Here is a 15553-nt window from a genome sequence, read left to right as displayed (position 1 = left end):
GTGACGGAGAAGCTGCGCCACCGGGAAGCGCCGAGCCGCGAGGGGCAGCCTGCGCTGGAGGCTGTAGCTGCCCCGAAAACCCAGGGTCGGGAAATAAAAGGGAATTTGGCCAAGAGGTGGTGTAGAAAGGGGTTGTGCCAATTTATTGCCCATCAAACTAGGCCTGTTTCTGTGGGGAATCGGTGCAAACCTTCAATAACCGTTTTTATTAGGCCCCGTGCCACTGTTCTGATACACTTTTGCAAGTGGTTCTTTACAACTTGTCCATTAGTATTTTCTTTTTCTACCAGTGGACATCCAGTAATAATAATGCTTGTCCCTCCTTTGAGCTTTACAGTTGAAATAAGTTATATAAAAGTTAACTGCTTTAAGTTTAAACAGTTCTCACTCGGATCAATGCCTGAGTTTTCATTTTGTTGCTGTATGGGTTTATCTAGATGCTAGTATGTGGGAGCATCCACACGCCACATAAAAAGCAAGGCAGCGTTAACGCAGGGGGGTTGCTTCTCAGTTAAGAGGACAAGCGGAAGAATAATGCTGTAATCCTTCACGTTGTGTATTACGAAATTCCTGTTACACAAAATGTCAATCTCTATTTTTCTTATTTGTCTGCTTCATGCAAAGTCAGTTTAGTGCTACCCACAGTCCACCTAGTAGATCAGAGTATGTCTAAATACCTCTGACATAACTTAAAAAAACCAATGCTTTTTTTCCTGCAAGGCTGTATTTCAGCAGTTCTGAACAAACATCTACCCTAACTCCTCCTCTCCACTGGCTTTTGTTTGTTTTACGGTGTTTCCAAAACCACCTACGTGTAACAGGGAATTTTAATTCTGAAACCCGGATCTAACGTCCTAGTTGAGCATGCAACAATTGCAGTCACCACCAGAAATAAAACCTGCTTAACTAAAACTACGGTGAAAGGCTGACCAATGATCAAGGCAAAAACTTTGGTGAGTCCAGCTGTAAGAGTTCTCTTCTTATACTTGGCAATATTCAGAACTTATTGTTTCTATTTGCTGTGAAGTCAAGAACTGTGAACAGAAAACGAATCCGCAGATATAAATACACTTTAAATATACTTTCTATCTTAGATTACTTTTTCTGACACTTTCCAAGGATACTTTTTAAATGAAGTAACATATTTTTAATTACTACAGGTAGTCTTCCATGGGTAATAAAATTGTTCCTATCGAGTGTCACCAACAGTGTTGATACGGTGGCTAGCAAATATGACTCGGTGGAGGAAGAGGAAAAAGAAACTGGAAATGAATATTCTTTCTCCTCAACTGCCTAGGCATTATGGAAGAGTACTCTTCCAGAGAAGGGGTGAGTTGCCATCAGTGGATATGCACTGCTGACTTTAAAAAAAACAAATCTAACACATAAACTAAAAATTCTGCATTAAGAAAAATGAAATGCTTTCACTGTACATTCTAATACTGGGAGATAAAGTCTTTTCTTATAGTGAATATACACCATGTTAGGATCCTATTTTCTACTTTTTTCTTCTTTCTTTTCTCTGTGGTTTGCACCATTGTAACAGCTGCAAGACATTTCTTGATGTTTAGAGCATCGGATTGTGTCATTTCAATTAATTGTGCTAATGACTGATTAAAAATACTGTATAATTTTTATTTGTAGTGAAGTTTCAGAATTGTATAATGCCTGTTCTTCCTTTTCCCCTTTGAAGTGTCTTTGTCAGTTGCCACTTTTTCTCATTGTCTGTAGAGTTCCTTCTGCAATTCTGTGACTTGCCCCTTCTCAGTAAAACTTTCTGAAAATGTTTCCCAGAGTATTTGAGTACTTTTGAAATTATAACACTGAGTTGCTTTCTGTGCATCTGTTCGAAGTTCACCCTGTTGTGTTTCTTTTTGTTGTTGTTGTTGGTGGTGGTTTGATTTTTTTCAAACTAGGGAGGTTACGTGTCCTTGGCAAGCTCCTGCTTAATACTGCCACAAACTGGCAGTGAGATTTGTGGATGGGGAAGTGTAAAACCCCTGCCTTTAAGTTCTGCTGTTGTTCACCTGCTCGTGTTTTTAGACCAGAGAGGACTGGGAAACAACACTGGAGATAGTAATGTCATAGAAATTGTAATAATTACATTTGACATGTAAGAAAAAGAGGATGTTTTAGTAATTTATATTTGGTTGGTGGTCATAGCAAGTTTTCAGGGTTGCAGTGATGGAGGATGTAGTAGTCGGCAGAATGTTTTTCAGTCCTCCCCCATGTCCGGACTGGTTGCACTGAGGTATCTCAGGAAAAGCCAGAAGTTACTGTTCCTGCCTTTTGTGGTAGGCTTGTTTAAAAGGATTCTGAAGTGCCCTGAGACCTAAGCATCACTGTAACTTGGGCTTGGGGTGGGGGCAAAAAGATAACCACACTAACAAAAAACCTGAACAAAACTGTAGGGTTATGGCTATGTGAAAGTTATTGTGCAGACTGTAAATAAACGTGTTGTATTTCTAAAGATTTATGAGATAAAGTATTGTCTTAGGCTAAAAACCGCCAGGAATATAATTTCAATATATTTTTGTTCCCCAGGCAGTCAAAAGAAACATGGAAACAATCCTCCAGATGAAGAAGTTGCCACGACTACACGTGGCGGAGGACGGGCGCCAGGCAGGGCGCCTGCAGGGCCCCAGCAGCCCGGCTGCCTCGGGCTTCCCTGCAAGGGGAGAGGCGGCAGAGCGGCCCCAGGGGTGGGATGGCTCCTGCCCCGGACGGCTTTAAGACGGAGATTGAGACAAACGATCTTTAGAAGAAACCTGAAAGCCGAACAAACCACACGGAGGGGCAGGCGGCAGGAGCCGTAGGGCGGTGAGGCGACGGGCAGCCCTGTGGGATGGCCGGCGGCGGGCCCCTCGCTCCGCTCCGCTCCGCTCGGCGGGGAAGGCCGCGGGGCTCGGGCGGGCTGGGCTGGGCTCCCCGGGCGCCGGGGGCTCCCCCTGCGGCGGGGCTGGTGGGGTTGGGGGGGGAGCCGCGGCGCTCAGCCCGCCCCGGCCCGCCGGTCTCTGCCCCTTGACGTGGCGCGGACTCTCCCATCAGCCATGTTGGCTGCCGGTGGGAGGGCGGGGGAGAGCGGGCGAGAGAGGCGGCAGCGGCCGGGGAGCGACGCGGCGCGACGCGGGGTGAGCGGGCAGGGCCGGGGCTGAGCGGGACGGCCGGCGGTGGGTGCCAAGGGGCGGAGGGTCCTGCGGCGGCAGCCCCGCTCCCCGCGCTGCGTAGATACGGGGGGCGCTCCGGCCCGTGGGGCCCCCGCTCGGCAGGTGGGCCGGGGGGAGCGTGGGGGGAGCTGCCCGCCTGCCGTCCCCAGGCTCCGGGCGCCTACGCCCGCCCGCCGCGGCCGTGGGGGTAACCCCGCCGGGCGGCCTGAAGCCGCTCTCAGGGCCGCCCTGAGGGGCCGGGGGTGCGTGGGACCCTTCCCCCGCGGCGGGGAGCCCCCTCCTCGGCCGGGGCTGCCGGCACACGGGTCGGGCCGCCGCGGCGCCGGGCGGGGAGCGCGGCCGTGGGCTCCCGTCCCGGGGCTCCCCGGCGTTGTGCCGCCGCCAGGGCCTCTGCGGCCGTACCGGCAGAGCGGCACAGAAACGGTGTTAGGCAGGCCCTGCTGCGTCTGAATGTGTGGCTTTTAGCTTAGGTGGATTGTTAGGTACGCTGGTTGTTTAAAAAAGAATAGCCCTTAGTGAACGAAACTGGGAGAGCAGGGTTGGAGGGTGGCTGTGTTTGCGTGGTGAAAATGAGATTATTACGTTGTCAGTTTGACAACTTGCAGTTGCTTTGGGTAAGTACTAAGTCATTCTCCTCGTATATTTGAGTTCCTTCTCGGAACTGAAATAGATTTGTATCTGAGGTGCTGTTTTTGGCATAAAAATAATTAAAGGCTTGTTATTAATTTATGTTATTTTGTCAGATTATTAGTGCATAATAAGCTGAAAGAATAGGTTTGTTGTAAGAAAAGTGCACAGTGACCTGTACTAATTTAGCAGTATTTAAACACACAGCCATATAAGGGACTCTGATCTCTCTATGCTGGAAGCCTTGAAATTCTGTAGAGAGAAACGTTCTGATTCTCTTTGTGTTTCCAAGGATTAGTGGTTATTGTTTTGGTGACCTTCTGTATTGGGACACTTTTAGGTGTGGTGTATAAATGTTTAAAGGTGCTGAGATGAAGGAGGAGGTTTTAGAATAAACTATTTTGAAGAAAGTATTGCTACTGCTTGCAGTTGCTGCTAGAAGCATTTAAAGTAATGCATTTCAAAACTGTTTAATCAGCTATAGGATAGCTTTCTAAATGGTATATCAAACATGTTTGATATGTGTAATGGTTAGAAAGTCCTAACTGTACTCTTGGATCTGGGCAGAGTAATTACATGAATGCTATTACTTCCCTGAGAGTCAAGCCTTTGTAGTCAGCCTGTGACTATGGAGTTCGGTTGTGGCTTCTCTGTGTGACACAGACCGAGATTGCCGTGGTGCGGGGATGTGGGGTACGTTCAGCCCCGGCAGTGGCGGGGCGGAAGCAAGCCAGGGAGGAACGGTGGTCTCCTCTGGGTGTCCTGTCCTGCAGCAAAGCTAAAGCTGTGACACCTCAACATGGGAGCTGTTGCTATTCAGCTGTTCTGAAAATCACTTCTCTCTAGTTTTCTGGGGTGGGCGATATTTATTTTGTGGCATTCAGGTGTATGAAGTTTGGTATGTAGTCTGTAGGTCAGGAGGGTTTGCTGTTCTGGTCTAATGTAATACGTCTCCGTACCTATCCCAGAAATTGTGCCTGGATAGCTGAAACAGTGCTACTGAAACTGTAACTTGTCAGACAGTGAGTTTCACATTTGATGTATGGTGAAATAGGTAAGCATTACTGGCTCTTGGAAATGAGATAAAAAAGGGTGAAAGGAAGAAGAAAAAGGTTGGAAGAAAAGGAGTAGGAAAACTTGCTTATTAGCAGGTTCTGCCTTCTGAATAGGAAAGACATACCTTACTAGAAATTAACGGTATTTAACTCAGTAAATCCAACAAACCTTTTATGTATATACATATGCACTTTAGTCACTGCATGCTGGTGTTTGTACATTGGCCTCTGTGGAGCAGTTCCTGAGTGGTAAAAATAATATTTGTGTAAAACCATTTCAAGTGTAGCCAGAGTAAAATGTGGAGAAATTACTTTAAAGCCCAGTACAGAAAGTGGGAGTTCATGTTGCAGTGTATGGAGATGGAGTTGGTGGACTTCATAGCAGATACCTATGGAATGGCTGAAGTGGCCTTTAAGTTGCAATTTTCTCTGTCTTCTCAGGAGATGATTTTAAAAGGAGAGATTATTCAGTTTGTGGTTATAACTGAGGCTGTTGCTTCACGTGGATTGTTGTACCAATGCCCCATTTTTCAGGGACAATGTTCCTTCGCCTTTTGCACAAAACACTCACAGATTTTGATGTATTAGGAGAGAAGTTTCTTAAAATCTAGATCCTTTTCAGATACCAGGCTGTTCTTTCCTGTCTTGGCTGAATTATCTTCTGTGCCTGATCCCTCTGTACTAATTATGATTTCCAGATATTCTCTCGCCTTGCATTTGCTCACTTTTGTTCCCTGCCTGATGGCCTCGTTCAGCCTTGCAGCAACTTAAGTAAAAGCGATGGTGGAAGTGCTCTTTTGCACAAAGTCCACTGTGGCTCCCTGTGTTGCAATTGCCGTGACACGTAAATCTGATCCTGATATCAGTAAGATAACATGCCTGTAAAAATGTTGGCAGAATAATTATCATAGTATGTCTGTTACAGTGTGAAGATAAGTGATGGTGACTGCACCTGTGGAAAACTTTAAGAAAAGGGTGCTCTATAAAGTTAAGTTCACATATCAGTCCATGTTTTATAAGAACAATTTTGAGACTGCTTTTTGTAGCTTTCATCACATGCTGACAGTGGATTATTTCCTGATATGAACTGTAAAATGTGGGACTTATTTGTTTTAAGGATGTTGTTAATTTGTTTTGTTAAAAGTCAGCATTAGGATCAAACTATTAAGTTAAACTATAATTAAAAAAACATGAAACGTTTCTATCATATAAACTAAAGGTGCAATGCCGTTATCATTTTAGTAAAGAGAGCTAGGTCTTTAGAAGTGGAGTTTTTTCCAGGGGTCTCCTAGCATATGTAGTTGCTGGGCTAAGGGTCATCAGTGTGTTTGTGAGAATTCTTGATTTAAATCTTAATTCAGGGGGATTCTGGCATGTCTAAAGCTGTTGACTTAGTACAGTCTAAAATGAGACCTAGGAGTATTTTCCCAGGTTAGCTCTTAGGTGGTTCATTTAGACTTATACAGTAAATTCTTAATTATTAGGCAGTGGGAGTTTAGATATTCTAGTTGTTGGAAAAACCTGTATAACTTATGTATTATAAAATGTGCTGGAAGCATACAGCAGGTATTCAGGGACAGTGTAGACATAGCTGAGTGCTGGGGTTTTTTGGGGTGGGGTGGAGGGGCGCTTCTTGCTAGCTTTCCAGGATGTTCACAAGCTCCCGTTGAACTTTTCAGATGTGTCTGTGCTCCAGCTTCTGAGTAACTGTAGCTGAAAATTTTGAAAGCCTTAGGTTGGTGCCAAAATGGTAAATTTGAGTTCAAACAATTGTTGAAAGGTGTATCTTGATGTATAATGTAGTGGAATATGACACATGTACTACTTAAAGATTTTTCCTAGCATTGCTGTTGGAATTCTTGTGGAATATAGTGTTGTCATTCCTTCATATTTGCATATAGGCCAAATGATGAGTTGCTAAAATGGTTAATTACTGTTACAGAATTCGTATAAAATTTGATGCAGCAGAAGACATAAAACAGTTACACTTAGAAATACTTTTTCCTATATGATTCTTAAAGAAATCAGAGGATAAACAGTTTGCAAGAATGAATGATTCTTGACTAATGAGCAGAATGCATAAATAAATGCATTAGTGGAAGGCCATAAAGGACGGTGTATTTTTTTGTGTAAGCAAGTCTTTATTTTAAAGTGTGTTAGTGTGCTGCATGTTATCTACTCTGACCTACACTAGAATTATTGCTTCAGTTACAACATTTCTTTCCCGAGTTTGTTGCTTGAGTCGAGAAATGGTCGGAAGATGGACTATTGTAACACTAGGTATTTACTTGTACCATATCAAATATTTGTTATTTTGAAGAGGTTGCTGCATCCTAGGAGTCTTAAATTTCTTTCTGTTTTGCCTTGTAAATCTGTGCATTGCTTTTAGGATTTTAGGAACATTGCCCACTGTTTATTGATTGTAACTCAGTTACAGTATATGAATGTGTTACTGCCATTTAGTACATTCAGTATTTTGTGGTTAAAAATGTTTGCACTTCAACATTCTGCTAATGGTTCTGTCTTTATTATAGTGATAAACAGAGAAGTTGACCATGACAACCTTCCTGGAATTTATCCAGCAGAATGAGGACAGAGATGGAGTTAGATTCAGCTGGAATGTTTGGCCTTCAAGTCGTCTTGAAGCCACAAGAATGGTAGTCCCAGTGGCTGCCCTCTTCACACCACTGAAAGAACGGCCAGACTTGCCTCCAATTCAGTATGAGCCAGTTCTGTGCAGCAGGACCACGTGTCGAGCTGTTCTGAATCCTTTATGGTAAATCTCATACATGTGTTATGCCAATGTTTTTCCTTACAAACAGTCTTTAGAACAGTACCAGTTAAACTATGCAAAAGATGTGGTGTGTGGAAGTTCAAGAACTCCTCACATGAGTATACAGCTCAGACTTCTAGATCTTAGAAGAAGTTTCTGCACATAGATTTGCATATGTAGCATACATACTCAAAACAGCTTTCATTTAACTAGTCCTTTCAACATAATTAATGATTAGGTATGTTATTTTTTCTGGAACTGCACATCTTGTGAGTTAGTATACTCCTGCATTTTGCCTCTACAAAATAACTAGGGTAAAAAGTTACTACGCTATACCTTTTTAACTATTAGGGCCTGATATAGTTTAATTTCCAAGTAAAATAAACTGTATTTATTACTGACCTTAGTTCGTTTGTAGACCAAAGCAGGTTAGCTGGTTTACTTTACCAAAACAGGAACTGAAAGATGTGATAGATGGATATATCAGAGAGCGCGTGAAAGTTGTTTAAGCTGAACAGCAGTATTAGCACAAGCACAAGTGATTGTGGACTAGTCATGGATAAGCTTAGGTTGGAAGCAGAGGAAGTGTTTCATATGTCATTCCAGTCACAGAAGCATGGAAAAGAAACAGAACCATTTCTGGCATTTGACAGGCATGGGAAAGGTACTGAGTGATAGTGAGAGATTAAGCATGATGTAAAAGATCCTGTAGAACTCACTCAGTTTTATGAATGACTTGTCCCTGCTTGGGAGAAAAGGTGACGTCAAAGCAGATGTAAATTTGTGTTTCACTGTTAAACAGACACAGTGGCTGATTATACTGGAAATCAGACTTAGTGGAATCTAACTTTTTTGAAAGTATTATCTTTTATTGAGGGCTGGAAGAAAAATAATGGAAAGACAAAGCCTAAAGTGTCAGTCAGATCCCTGACATTACAGTGAACTGTGTACATTTTTCCTGTTTCGTGTATGCAAGTCGTGACTGGATTTTTATTTTTTTTTTTAACAAGGGGTGAGTAGAGACTCAGTTTGGGGGGACCTTTTGAAGCCTGTGTGGCATAGTGTTTTGGGCTAGATAATCTGCAGCCCCTGAAACTGGTATAGATCGCTTGATATAAGTAGGGCGTATTGTGTTTACAGTATGCTGGGATTTATCCAAAGATTTAATGATATTTTAAAAAGACTTTGCCCTTGTAAACAGAAGATGTGATAGCAAGAAATAGACATTGAAAACATGTAAAAGTTTACTTTCCCTTAAAATGTGAGTAGGACTTTGTAAGACATGAAGGTACAATTTGCATTTTTTATTTCAACTGTCCAAATAGTAATAAAATGTAGATAAAAGGAGGTAGGCTCTTCAATTGAAAAAAATTGTTATTTTTCACTTGAGAGATAGCTGTTAAGTTGGAAGCTGTTTTTTCAGGGCGTAATGTATATTCAGGATAGTCCCAGACTCTGGCAGCTAATAGGCATAGGGTGAGAAAAGAGCGAAATACAAAGGAAAGGAGAGTTTAAAATGATTTGCCTAAAACCACACAGGAAGTCTCTAATAAAGGTGCTGAGTCTGTATTCGTAAATTTCTTATTTGCTTCTTTTGCCTGAAGACCATTCTTCCTCTGTAAATACAAAAATTTGCCTGATACGGCTGCGTAAGACTACACTTTGCATTGCTAATATGGGTATTTAGGAGACAATATATTAAGAGGAAGCTTTTTTCAAAGTCAATGTGTTTTTGAAAAATTAAAAGAAACTTATTCTAGGGTCAGTGGAGGAAAAAGAATTGTTCATCCTATATAAACTTTTCTTTTTTTTTTATAGCCAAGTGGATTATCGAGCAAAACTCTGGGCTTGCAACTTTTGTTATCAGAGAAATCAGGTAAGAAAATGAAACATTCAGGATATAGAAAATCTTTTTTGGAAGGTAAAAGTGAAAATCCTCACTTTTCAAGTTGTAGTTGCGAACTGAAGAGCAAGAGCATGAGTGTGCAGCTATATCTTCAGAGATTGCATTGAGATTTTTTTTCATGACAGCAATAGTGAACATCTGTTTCAGAGGAAAGTAGTCCATATGTATGTTTTTTTTGTAGAAGTTGTAATCTTCTGTTCACACTTAATTTCTGTGTTTTTATTTGCAGTTTCCTCCTACCTATGCTGGCATATCTGAAATGAATCAGCCAGCTGAACTTTTACCTCAGTTCTCCAGCATTGAATATGTAGTACAGGTAAAATCATTACATAAAATCTTCTAACATCTATAACCTTGCAATATATAAAAAGAATGAATTTCAGTTTTATTTCTTCACTGCATTTTAATGACTGTGAGCCTATACGTGCTTGTTAATAGGTTGAAGATGTGTCATCAGTTGGAAATGGAAAACATAATTTTTCATAAGAACAAAAGGATGACTAATAAGACTGGTTTAAAACAAACAAACAAACAAACAAAAACCCACAAAAAAAGAGAAGAGAAGTCTCTTCTGAGGTCAATATTTCTCTTAGGTCTGTTTCTTTACCAGGAATTTAATTTATGTTTGTGCTGGGGTCTGTGTATTGCTCTTGCTTGCTCAGATGATTTCAGTTCAAATTTGGCTGACTGGTGATTCATCTCTCATTAAATATTTGAATTTAAGTTTGTAACTGAATGATTATGAGCTAGTTTTAGGGCTAGCTGATTTAGAGAAAACAGCTAATACATATTCAGTTCAGGTGTTTGACTTTCAATATTCACCCCTAATAGAAATAGAAATAAAAAAATGACCCACAACCCAAAGTTGCAAACATTTGCAATTGCAAATTTATAATCTCTAAATTCAATTTTTGAGGATTAAAATTTGTGAGACTTCACTGTCGCATTCGAATTATGAAAAGAAGAGCAAAGACTGAATACAATCTCTACTTCTTGCTAACTCTTGCAATGCAAAGTAATGGGGATATTTGCTCATAGTAGAGCAAAATTAGTTTAGAAAGAATAAAAAGAACTGATGATCTCTAGTGTAAAATTATGAGATGAAATGCCAAAGAATGTTATCAAGTTGGAATATTTTATAATTCTGAATAGTTTTATGACTGTTATGTTCACTTAGAGTGACGAAAGCTCATTATATATTAAAAGACTTACATAGTTGGCACATGCTTCAAAACTGTCATGACATCCTGAATGGTTTGGGTTTTTTTCCTTCTGTAGTAAGCATTTAATTTTTGTGCTGAGTTTGTTATGGTAGGGGTTTCATTCCCCTTTAGCCCCAGATACTGATTACAATTTGAGAGGGAGGTAAGTTAGATGGAACATTGACGTTATTGATATGATTAAAATTAGAACTTTTACAAAATGTACATGTTCATTTTTGATCCTGTAAACTTCGCAAGATTTGTTTTTCATGTGATTATATTTGTGTTTCTTAAAGCGTGGCCCTCAGATGCCTTTGATATTTCTTTATGTTGTGGACACGTGCATGGAAGATGAAGATTTGCAAGCTTTGAAGGAATCCATGCAAATGTCACTTAGTCTCCTGCCACCAACTGCGTTAGTAGGTCTCATTACCTTTGGCCGAATGGTGCAAGTTCATGAGCTTGGCTGTGAAGGAATTTCCAAAAGTTATGTCTTCAGAGGAACAAAGGACCTATCTGCAAAACAGCTGCAGGTAACACTCAAACGAAAAGAAGTCATCAAGATGATGGTTGTGAAGAAATTCAAATAGTCTTTAAACAAATTTTGTAATAAAATCTTACGTATTTGTCTACAGGAAATGCTAGGGCTTACAAAAGTAGCTGTTTCACAAGTTGGTCGGGGTCCTCAAGTGCAGCAGCCACCACCTTCAAACAGGTAATGGGCTTAAAACATCTAGAAAGTGTACCTTGGCTACACTGATTTACTAGAAAACTTATGTTTTATGGCAATCGAAACAATCGAGAGCTGAACCCTTTGATCAGGCACAAATTTACTAGGATAGTAATGTTTATAGCCTGTTTCTCCTATAGTTTGTACTGGCAAGAGAAGAATTAGTGGGTGATAGTAAAATCATCTGGATGATGCTTCGAAAAATGTTCTGAGAGCACATTACATAGGCATATTACAGATACATTAATAATGATGCTTCTCTTGGTTGGCATTCTGGAAGGTGTTAATAGCTGCTTTAGTGCCCCTTTCTTATGTGGATATCCAGTTTTGCCTTCCCTTTCTCTCCCTCTTCCACTCTTTCCCCCCCACTTCTGTCTTTCATTTGGAAATTGTGGGTGAGTGTTTGATTCTCTTGTGTAACCCACTGTGACATAGAAGAAATTGATGAAGGGATAAAAAAGAGAGACAGTTTTGCAGTCTCTGCCTTCCAATAAATAGCTGCATTTCTAGACAGCCTGTAGCAGAGAGCATGGAAAATTCCTTGTATATTAATGTTTCTTCTGATCTTTGATTTTCACTGAAGCAGTGAAACTTGAATTTCTTTCTGAGATTCATGGGTCATCATCTGCTGTGTTCTTTTGACTAGATAGGGTTCTTTCTGGATAGTGGTGATAGCTCTAAGTTAGCAAGTTTTTGTTTTACAAGCACTTTGCTGAACGTGTTAAGCTGTGTGTGCTGCGTATGTAGTAATACCAAACTGTGTTATCTTGGTGAGGCAGAGACATTGCTCTGAATCCAGACTAGAATCTAGAATTAGGCATTGCTAAAATATGTTTACTATATTGCCAGTGAGCAACTGATAAAATTTTTATTTAACAATATGAATCTAAACTAATTCCATGCATTTGTTTACAGATTTTTGCAGCCAGTGCAGAAAATTGATATGAACCTTACTGATCTTTTGGGTGAACTTCAACGGGATCCTTGGCCTGTGCCACAGGGAAAGCGACCCTTACGTTCCTCTGGAGTGGCTCTTTCTATAGCTGTAGGGCTCCTTGAGGTAATAGCTTTAACTACAGTTATGCTAATATGTAAGTAGATCATTTTTGTTGCAGAAAAGCTGCCAGAACCAATGTGTAAAAACCTCAGTAATTGAGGCATGTTAGGTTTGTACAGTAATTCTGATGGATATCATTCCTTACACAGAGTAATCGCAGGTGTTTACTCATTTTAATGACACAAAATTGAGACTTCGAATTAACAGTAGATTTATGTTTTTGGAGGCAAAAAATACAGTTATTTTCAGAATCCTATCAACATGATAAATACCTGCATAGCTATTTCTTTTGCTCAATCTGTAACAGAACCCGATGGTTTTATTTGTCTTTTATTTCCTGCAGTGCACTTTTCCTAATACTGGTGCACGTATAATGATGTTCATTGGAGGACCAGCTACACAAGGACCTGGCATGGTTGTAGGGGATGAATTGAAGTTACCTATAAGATCATGGCATGACATTGAAAAAGACAATGCTAAATATGTTAAAAAGGGTACTAAGGTAAGAGATGATTATGGGTGATCTTTGGGGCATCTTACCAGTACGTAAGCATTTACATTGCCTGGCACTGTAAAATCGTTAGTAGTAGCAAATGTATAAAGAAGTGGGAATTGTGTGGTTTTGATTGCCTGTCTCTGCATAGTGGTACGCCTTCAGGAATTTCTTCAGAAATTTCAGTATATTGAGTTAGGGCTGTGTCTAGCTTTACATTACAGTTCTTTGGAGTGTTTCCCTGGTTTAAGTCAAAGAAGATCCATGTGACTAAACGATATACCTAGAGTAAGGCCGTCTGCTTCTAAGACAGCTGCTCAAAATTTTCTCTGTAGTTGGGGGAGGGTTAGGCAGTAGAGTTTAGGCGTAGTTTGTTTCATACTAAATGTACATTTGGGCAGGTGAACTGCATTCAAAATCTGTTGAATTCATCTTAACTGATTAATGGAGGCTTAAATGATTAGCTCAGTCACAGGTGCCTGTCGTTATAGACACTTGAGATTAGAAAGGTAAATTCATTTCTGTGTGTTGAATCTAGTACTTAATGCAAATTTTAAAAAGAAAAGATTGAGGTCATTTTCCAGTTTAAATAGCAACCACTGGTCTGTCTAGTGTGAGTCAGGTTCTCAGCTGGTCAGAAAAAACCATAGGTGTTGAAAATTACGGTCTTAATTTTAACGTCAGGAAAAAAATTCTTTTAGCTTGTATTAGAATATAATGTGAATAAAGTCTGATAATGTTGTGTTAGAATTATTTTGGAAGTTTAGGATTTAATATGAAGATGAGGAGAGTTCACGTCATAAATTGCTATGAACTGTATTTTTGTCTTGGATGTAGCATTTTGAAGCCCTGGCTAATCGGGCTGCAACAAATGGTCATGTTATTGACATATATGCATGTGCATTGGATCAGACTGGTCTTCTGGAGATGAAGTGTTGTCCCAACTACACTGGGTATGTGCCTATTCATTAAGTAGTATATGAAGGTGCAGGGTTTGGTGTGTTCATTCTTTTATGTTTTTTTTTTTATTATTCTTTTAATGGGAAGCAGTTACTGAAACTATTCTGCTACTTCAGAAACAATAAACTAATGCAAAACCTCCCCACAAACCTACTCTGATACACTGTGATGGTTGCATTTGTATCAGAACTTTGGAACTTGTCAGCCTCTAGCAAATTTGTCACCGTAATTGTGGGTTTAATCAGAAGTAGGTTTGCTCTTTGGGGTGGTTTTTTTTTGTTGTCGTTGTTTTTTAATATGATCTGACCAAGGCTTAAGTAACATGGTTATCTTTTAAACAGGCAGTTTTTCCTACGTACTATTGCTATTTTTCTTTTTCAGTGTGTGTATGTGTAAGCTGCAGGTTTCAGTAAAGATAAGGAGCTGTCATCCTTCTTTTTCCTGCTCTTCAGAGTGGTACAAAACCCTGTGTTACTCCTGTCTTGTTTATGTCCTTCTTCTGTATACTGTTGTTCATAGGTTCAACTATTGTCTTAGGTGATTATCAGGTACATCCGTTGCTCCTGATTTTTGCTCTCTCTATCCAGTTCTACATTTCAGACAAGGTCTTGTATTCCCTCCAGCTTGTCTTGCCACCCATTTTAATAGGATCAAAGCAAGTTCTAGTCTTTCTCATTAAACCACTCCCCTATTTTCTATCACTGTGGATGACACCCTCACCCTTCGTATGCAGATCTACAGTCTGGGGTAACTTTTGACTCTTGCTTGTGTGTTAAGTATGTCATTTGTTTTGTAAATCCTGCCATTTTTTCGTCCATATTTTTTCAAATACTGTCTTTTTCTCTTTCTGAAAGTCTTCTCTACTCTCAATAATATTTCATCTTTGCTAGTATAGCCACCCGCTTTACATACCATTTGATTTTTAGGTTAGACTTCTCTGTTCAGTCCAGATTCTTCTGCTTGTTATTGATAGCTGTGTCAATACCAACTGCAGGTAAAATTAAATAAAGCATCTTTTGCTTATCAATTTAATAATTGGTGTATTTGTGGGTGATGGGCCTTCTTAGTTGCCTGTCAATATCTCCATATGACAGAGGATCCTAAGCACATGGTACGTATCTAGGCATACCAAGAAGAATGAGAGATGCAGCTGCAGGCTGTGATGAACCTATGCCGCTGAGTTTCCAGCCAGCTTGGCCATGCTAGTCACTGCTGGGTTCCCTCTTTTCAGAGGTGTGTTTGTATAGCCTTAGCGCGGGAGTTTCCACTGTTAAGGATTTTTAAATTTATGACTTTACCTGCACATTTGATTCCTACTCCTTTTCTTCATCAAACTCAAGCGGTATTTTTCTGTATACCACAGTGTAATTTTGCTCCTTCTCTCCATTCTTTTGACTTGCCTTACCCTGTCTCTGCTCTTCCAGCAAAACTAGCCTTACTATATAGTTTGTCCATTTCTCTTTGAGCTGTTGCTATTTTCTGTTTGGTTACATCCTACATACAGGGAGGGATTTCTGATTCTGCCCATGTCTATTACTGTCTTCTATCTTTGACTATCCACCTGAAAGCTTCTATAACTTCTC

The 15553-nt window shown here is 40.3% G+C and overlaps 1 protein-coding gene across 1 annotated transcript in view; it reads left to right on the top strand.

Annotated features, from left to right (window-relative positions):
* The first annotated feature begins 3025 nt into the window (after positions 1–3025).
* Positions 3026–15553, top strand: part of SEC23A (SEC23 homolog A, COPII component) — a 29829-nt gene continuing 17301 nt past the window's right edge. Inside the window, exons 1-9 of the mRNA XM_075103442.1 lie at positions 3026–3131; positions 7384–7625; positions 9441–9498; positions 9758–9844; positions 11027–11263; positions 11366–11445; positions 12376–12520; positions 12861–13019; positions 13848–13963. Of these exons, the coding sequence (XP_074959543.1) occupies positions 7405–7625; positions 9441–9498; positions 9758–9844; positions 11027–11263; positions 11366–11445; positions 12376–12520; positions 12861–13019; positions 13848–13963 (1103 nt within the window). The 5' untranslated portion in view covers positions 3026–3131; positions 7384–7404. The remainder of the gene's footprint in view (positions 3132–7383; positions 7626–9440; positions 9499–9757; positions 9845–11026; positions 11264–11365; positions 11446–12375; positions 12521–12860; positions 13020–13847; positions 13964–15553) is intronic.

The sequence above is a fragment of the Phalacrocorax aristotelis genome, chromosome 9, assembly GCF_949628215.1.
Source record: "Phalacrocorax aristotelis chromosome 9, bGulAri2.1, whole genome shotgun sequence".
NCBI classification, from domain to species: Eukaryota; Metazoa; Chordata; class Aves; order Suliformes; family Phalacrocoracidae; genus Phalacrocorax; species Phalacrocorax aristotelis.
Note: the sequence above shows the minus strand (reverse complement) of the source record. Positions and strands in the feature narration are given on the sequence as shown.